The sequence below is a fragment of the Pararge aegeria genome, chromosome 2 (assembly GCF_905163445.1).
Source record: "Pararge aegeria chromosome 2, ilParAegt1.1, whole genome shotgun sequence".
Lineage (NCBI taxonomy): Eukaryota > Metazoa > Arthropoda > Insecta > Lepidoptera > Nymphalidae > Pararge > Pararge aegeria.
The window spans coordinates 7,291,251-7,298,767 of record NC_053181.1 but is presented as its reverse complement, the minus strand read 5'-3'; the positions used below and the strand labels follow the sequence as shown (position 1 = coordinate 7,298,767).

The 7,517-nt window shown below is 36.8% G+C and overlaps 1 protein-coding gene across 1 annotated transcript; it reads left to right on the top strand.

Annotated features, from left to right (window-relative positions):
- The first annotated feature begins 2,755 nt into the window (after nucleotides 1–2,755).
- On the top strand, nucleotides 2,756–5,758 carry LOC120631591 (pancreatic triacylglycerol lipase-like). The gene is made up of 5 exons (XM_039901233.1): nucleotides 2,756–2,792; nucleotides 3,053–3,239; nucleotides 3,554–3,948; nucleotides 4,546–4,879; nucleotides 5,402–5,758. The coding sequence occupies exons 1-5, from the start codon at nucleotides 2,756–2,758 to the stop codon at nucleotides 5,445–5,447; spliced, it is 999 nt and encodes a 332-aa protein (XP_039757167.1). The 3' UTR covers nucleotides 5,448–5,758.
- Nucleotides 5,759–7,517: the final 1,759 nt, after the last annotated feature.

The following is a 7,517-nucleotide window of genomic DNA, read 5'->3' as shown; positions in this document are numbered from 1 at the left end:
ATAACTGAAGTCTACTCACCTAAAAATAATATTGTATCAACGATGTAAATTACCCCAATGTTATGAATTATTTCTTGATAATACAATAATGTATTGAGTTAAATAATGAATTCTTTTTGATTAAATGTGATACTTTTTATGCATCACACAATTTTCAGCTTGATTAATAACATTATCTACACAAATTCATATCTTATAATACATTTAAGGTCATCATCAAATGTATTATAATTAGATACTCAAATTGAATTTTATTTCTAAGAAATGCGCATTCTATTTCATTTTTACTTACAGTCATCAGTCAACACGCAAATGCAGTCTGGTAATTCCAGACAGTTTTTGATTTACATGTTAAGCTGTCCGGTCAAATAGATTAAACACAAGAAGTTATTTTGCAATAATAAGTTGAAAGTAAAGTAATTTGCAAAATTGATGGGATACTTAATTGGTTTGTTTTCATGTTTTAGGATTATTACAATAATCCGATTATTTCAAATACCACACGGCGTAATAGATAACAAAGAATGTATGATGCATTATAAATAATTTAGATAGCTGTTAGGTTCTACGTGTTAAAAAAATATCCTTTGCTTCCTCATTTCTAATATGGACCGCAAAGATTTGGAACGTCTTTCCAGCTACCGATATAAGTACCAAATCATGAGTGAATTGTCAACTGGATAACGCATTCCACCTTAATTGTAGCACTGCTTTCCATAAGGTGTGATTTCAGTAAAGCGCAGTTTTTTTTTAAATTTTATATCACTATCACAGCACCTAGATAAACATTATCAACCCTTACCCGTCCTTTAATTGACACGTATTCTCCTCCTATGACGAAGGATTTAGACGAGAGTCAACCATGCTGGACAACCAAGAAGTACCAATACGAAGATTGGTACTTCTGGCCCTTCACAAGCCTTAGAGAACAATATATCATCAAGCTAAAACCAACAGAAGCATAGCACTATTGAAGAATGTTTCAAAATCGGCTTTTTTTTACTCTTGAGAGCTTCCGCTGCTTAAACAGTTGAAGTTTGGATAAAATCATATATGAAAAAGTTGTTTCCCTTTAAAACTTCTAAAAAAAATCTTTTAAGGTTGACTTATACGCGGACGAAGTCGTGAGGGACCGCCAGTCCAAATAAATATTAAAAGTTTAGGTTCCCTACTCCTTTAGCAGGTAAGTTTCCACACATGAAACTATTGCAAGACCTCTTCTTGGAACATAGCTAGATATGGAGGCGGTTGTTAGTGTTCATAGGTGTTATAAATCCTACATTCTTGCTTGATTGGGAGCCTTTCTTGTAAAACTTCGCCGGTTATCTTCAACAGCGATGCAAAGGATATTTAGTTGCTTAAAACGCACATAACTCCGAAAAGTTAAAGGCTGGGAATCAAAATTGGTACCCCCAAAAACGCTGCTGAACTCGTAATTACTGGATAACTATTGACGGCCAATTATAGTAATGGGCAGTGATCCCGATCACTAAGTCTTAGGCCGTAATTTCGATTCCCACAACTGGAAAATGCTTTGTGGTGGACATGAATGTTTTTCAGTATCTGCTTGTTTATTTGTGGGTATATTATAATTATTTATGTAGATATATTATTCCTAAATATTCATCAGTTATCTTAGTAACTATTACACAAGATACGCTTACTTCGAGGCTAGATGGCGATGAGTGAATTGTCGTCCTATATATTTATATGTATTTAATAAAATTAATAAATAACTTTTGACGACCTCCCTGGTGCAACGGTGGCGCTGTGGATTTAAGTAAGAGGTCCAGAGTTCGATTCCTGGCAGGAGAATTTTCTCTGGTCTTGTCTGGTGGGAGGCTTTGGCCGTGGCTAGTTACCACCCTACCGACTATAGACGTGCCGATTTAGTGTTCCGATGCGATGTCGCGTGGAAACCGATTAGGGGTATGACTACCATACTTCCTAAAAGGTTAGAAGAAATTGCAGTCAAGGGCTAATTTGTAGAGGAATAAAAAACAACACACAAAACAAACCAATAATAGCAAAAGCAGAAGTCAAATGACAAATGCTTCGTAGACCTAACAGCTTAATTGTAGTCGATAAACTTAAGAACTTGATATCTAGCTTAGCTTTCGTGCAAGATTAATGAAAATAAGACGCGGTGGCGGCAGAACAAGATGCGCAAAACTTAGATCGAGCCAGGATCGTCGTCGTCGTCGTTGAACGAATTTCAAATGCCACCGACATCTGCGGGAGATGTGACGCCTTCTCCGATATCAACATCAAAAGGAAGACGACCAGTCACCATCGGCCAGCTTGGGGCAACAGGAGCTATGGACTCCCGCGAGTGCTCCCGTTACCGGTGGTGTAGTACGTCGAATGAGATGGTCTCAATCCATCACTGAGAGCGTCATGCGTGCGTACTATGGGGCGACAGAGTGGGAGCTCACTCACCGATCAAGGAAGCTGTCGCTGTTTCGGGCGCTTCAAAAACTGGACTATGGAGATTATCTAATAAATAGACTTTTATTATCTGGATCTTGTTAATACCTTTTAGTTTAATAGGTTACCTACCTACCTACCTATTCCTTCAGCACGTTACTTGATTTTTTCGCTTACTAACATATTGTTCCATTCATAAGTTGATTCGGATAACAAAACACTTATCCTTAGTAATTCTGCAACGTAATTTAGAGATAATACATTAACAAAGCGATAACAATGTTAATAAATACGACTACTCCGTCATTCTTAATAAGATATTCTCACCATGAAGTTATTAGTTATTTTTCTAGCTCTAATAGGCCGTTAGTATTTTTGTCTTATAGTTAAAACAAGCTAACACTTTAGTAACTTAAACTATTATTGGTATACCTTGCATATAAAGCTATTTTCTTTTAACGCCTTTGGTTAACTGACGTAATATCTGTGGTTGCCTAGAAGATATCGTAGCAAGAAAGCCACCAAAATTTCCTTGTTATGTATTTATATTTTTGCAATTTTCTCTGTGGTGTAAAATAAAAGTATATTCATCCGTACTGTTAATACTTTTACATTCTCTTTTCAGTGTGTGCTGGTAGTGCACTACCTGTAATACCAGGGGATAATAGTCACTATGTAGAGGGAGAGAGTCGCTACATTTGGATGCCCGATGGCGATGGTGTGCCCCATCTTGTCGATCTAAAGGCTCCTATTGACGAAGTAATGCTCATGAATAGAAATGGAGCTCATAACACATACTGGTTGTTTACAAGGTGAGATGATATTCAAGATGCACATCTCTATCCTTCTATCAAAGTTTCATTAATATAACAGGCTCTTTCAAACGTAGAATATGCACATAATCACCACGCTGGGCAGATGGATTGGCGATCACAGTAGATGGTAGTAGCACAAAGGATGCTGCTGCCCGTTCTACGTTCTCCTAAGTGAAAATTCATTACAAAAATTTTATCTTACGCCTTTTTCTACGTTTGTAGAGTAAACGACACTAGCAATAGAAAAAAGGTATCTTATAAATTAAAAGTTTTATTGTAACGCGTTATCTCAGTATTCAATTTGTTTCCAGACAAAACCCAACTAACCGCCAAATCCTTATAAACGGTAACGCAAACTCAATCCGCAACTCCAACTACAGAGGAAACCGACCAACTAAAGTTATTGCTCACGGATGGAACAGCAAAGGAGACTCTGACTTGAACCCTGCTATTACAGCTGCATTTCTTGCGAATGCCGACGTCAACGTTATCGTCCTTGACTGGAGCAGAGCTGCCAGTGGAACATACACCTTATCTGTCCGTGCAGTTCCAGACGTTGGCAGACATTTGGCTAATTTCCTTCAGTTTTTATTTAACACAGCTGGGGGAAACTGGAATAACGTCCACTTGGTTGGACACAGTCTGGGAGCTCACGTTGTTGGTAATGCTGGCCGCTTTGCCCCTTCTCGCCCCGTTCGTGTTACTGGTAATACATTCAGATTTTTGTTTAGGTATTTATCTCAAAGACATTATAGTTAACTAACTGTTGCCCAGTTTCTTCGTCCGCGTTTACTACAGTTTTTAACAAATTCCCGTTTGTTTTCATGAGATAAAAAGCAGCCTATGTTACTCTCTGTCCTTTCAACTAACTTTATGTGCAAAATAAATAATAATAAAAATAACTACGACCAAAAAACACACATTGCCATCTAACCCCCAAAGTAGGCGCAGCTTGTGTTACTAAGATGACTGATTAATATTTGAATAAATAATATATAGAAATTCTAATAATATAATGAACATATAAACACCCTGAAGTAAGGACCAAAAATCGAACGAACACACTTCATTTATTCATAATATTAATCGGGATATAAAGTCAGGATTGTAGCATTTTTTATAGCAGTTTTAAAATAATTTAATAATAAAAATACACTACAATATAATACAGAAAATTAGTTTGTTACAAACTTTGTAAGGAAAATGAAAAATTAGAACAACATTTACATTCTAATACATTGTTGCCTGTTAAAAGTAACTTGAGACCCTTATAGAAATGCAGTAATTAAATTGTTTTATTTAGGAATGGATCCCGCTGGACCACAATGGGGTGGTAATTCAAACGCTTTAAACCGGAACTCTGGTGTATTTGTTGAGTCCATCCATACGGACGGCGGTCTTCTGGGTATCATGGATCCTATCTCCCACGCTGATTTCTACCCCAATGGAGGGCGAAACCCTCAGCCTGGCTGTTGGAACAGTGCCTGCTCACACAGCCGCGCCCATGAGCTTTTTGCCTCCAGTGTCAGAACAAATCACTTTGTCGGAAGGCGCTGCATCAATCTCCAAGAGGCCCGTAATGTTCAATGCAGTGGTGCATCTTTGAACATGGGCAACGCTTTATTAAATAAAAGAGGGTACGTTTATATAGGAATATACATATTTCTAACTAGCTGAAGGAAGATCACGAGCGTATCAGGCTGTCTGCCAGTTGGAAAAAGTGGTGAAAGCTCGTGAAGCAAATAACATCTGCTTCAAACATCGTCAATCCATGATGACCACAACCACTCTGACAAGAGTGTTATGACAATTACGACAAATAAAAAGAAGAACTAGCTGAGCCACGCTCACCTGTACCTTCTTGTACTGGACCTATTTCACTCCTTAATTTCTAACCGTATTCCAAATTTGAAGTTTCATCTCAGTATATAGCGTACAACCTTCGGGTTGGAATAAAAAAAAACCTAAAGAATAATTTATTCTATATAAAATTCTAATTTCTACGTTCACCGTTTATGCTGTAGGTTGTGTGTCAGTCAGGACAAAGCCTTTTATATGTAGTTATGGACGAAAAATAAAACTTATTTCACTGAAGTTTTTATAAAATTTGGTCAATAAGACAATTTACATGTGATTTTATCTATATATTTATTTTACAGGTCTGGTCTTCATGGACTGCGTACTGGTTCGAGCTGGCCATTTTAAAACGTTACAGAATTAAAAAATAAGATAATTTTATGAATTTAACTAAATATAAACCTCGACAAACTGATTATAATTATCACCTTTGCTTTGGCTTTTCACCTTTGACTTTATATTGTACACTGTGCGTAAACACTGTGCAAGGAGTACGAGGCGTCGAGGGCGATTGTCCGAGGATGTGAAGTTCCTTCAGTAAGCTTTCAACTGAAGTTAAGCGGTGACGTGGACGTGCAATGTAGGTAACCCCAAAAGTTAAAATGTGTACCTACATAAATCATCGTAGATAACTCGCAGCAATGCTCAGTTAGGGTGTGGAGTAGTACCTATATTATGAACTTGCTAGATGACTACAAAGTACGAATATTATAACTATTTAAATATATGAAATTTTTATTTTTTATATTTAAGAACCCAATTCCTGCATTAAGTGCTTTAGCTTTTAGTAAAACTGATAAAATACTATGTACAAAACACGACGTCGCGATTTAGTGATGAGTTACGCCCCTTGAGTTCGAAGCTTTACCTTGAACTGACCTGCATGTGACGAATGTATCTGAATCTCTAGAGTCGTAACTAAATCTCTCACGCTTGCTGTGTTAAAACACATCACTTTAAACAATCCATAGATATCCAACCGTCAAGCTATATCAGGAAAGCAGAGTCCTTACTGTACGTCTGCTATATGTTTAAAAATGGTACTTAAACTTCATCAGTCAATAACATCTACTAAAGATTATAAAACTCTACTTAAACGTGATCTTTAAGCTCTCGTTGCCTACAGTTAAGTCGAGCTTTTCTAAACTCTTTAGTTCTTTTACAGATTCGTTTATATATAATAAAGTCACCAGTATTTGGGACATTAAACATTGCTCCGTAAAACACGCAAAAGCAAAAATTATTTCCTGGCTCGCTACCTAAAGCTATGATTCAACAGAAAAACTTTTCTTGTGTCTAGCATAATATTTACATAAGTAAAAAGTTACTAGAAACTGCAACTTCATCAAATAGCTTGTATTGTACGAATTGTTTAATCGTCTATAATTCGCGTGACAACATAAATACCTAGTGTGGTTACCCTCGGATACATAAATCTGTAAATGTTGTTTTTGTTAGTATATATTTTTTCATTTTCAATCTCAAATCACACGATTGTTACTCGAATGATGTAGGAATCATTCAAAAAACTGGAGTTAACACATTCATGGAGGTATGTTATTACCAAAAAGCTGTCCTAACTGAAAACAAAAACTTACACCTATTCTTTACTTATTTACTGAACCTATGAACTCTATATACATATGATTTCTTAAGTTATAACAACAGAGCGATGGTAGCCGCCGGCAGCTAACATGAGCGCCTACCGCCTATAACCGTAAGCAGACGAAACTATCGAGCTTTTCAACTATTATTAGCATAAAAGCCTCCATATGCTAATAGTAAGCCGCATAGTTTAAGACCTCGCAATCGCTGAGGCGTTTTCGAGAAACCTTACACTATTATGTCAAAGCAAAATGGAACTACTAATAAAGTGTGCTGGAAACTCCTTTTACAGTGTCACACTTTCGGCGTCAAAATAGCGACCATCAATTTGAGACAAAAAGAGAATGGCAGCAGCCTGTCCAGTGGTAGTAATATAGGTATATAGACTACTAGCATCAAATACTACTACTACTACTCCACTCGATCTCAAAGGCCTGCTGCATTTGAGACCACCTTCAGTAGGTTTCGGCTTCGAGCTTAACCAGTCTAGCGGATAAAGTCTACTTGGAGTTGGCGTAATCTAACAGACGAAAATTGGCATAATTCAGAATAATCTGAAATACAACTTTAGAACTAAAGCAGAAGCAACAAATGAAGGACCCTTCATGAAGTAAACAAGTAGATAAGTATGTTATTTTGTTATTTAAAAAGACATTTTACACCTATCTACGAAAGAACGGAGCTTAAAAACTGAAGATTGACGCACATAGATACAATATTGACGCGTTTCAAATATCATAGCATATATCATCCTACGACGTTGAGCCTACGTCTTTACTGGTTTCTAGTATTTTCGCCGAAGTCGAAAGTAAT

Excerpts from the sequence above, each read along its gene's own strand:
- LOC120631591 (XM_039901233.1), top strand. The coding sequence starts at position 2,756 with ATGAAGTTATTAGTTATTTTTCTAGCTCTAATAGGCC. Across the intron at positions 3,949-4,545 it reads TCGCCCCGTTCGTGTTACTG|GAATGGATCCCGCTGGACCA; the intron begins GTAATACATTCA and ends TGTTTTATTTAG. Across the intron at positions 4,880-5,401 it reads GCTTTATTAAATAAAAGAGG|GTCTGGTCTTCATGGACTGC; the intron begins GTACGTTTATAT and ends TTTATTTTACAG.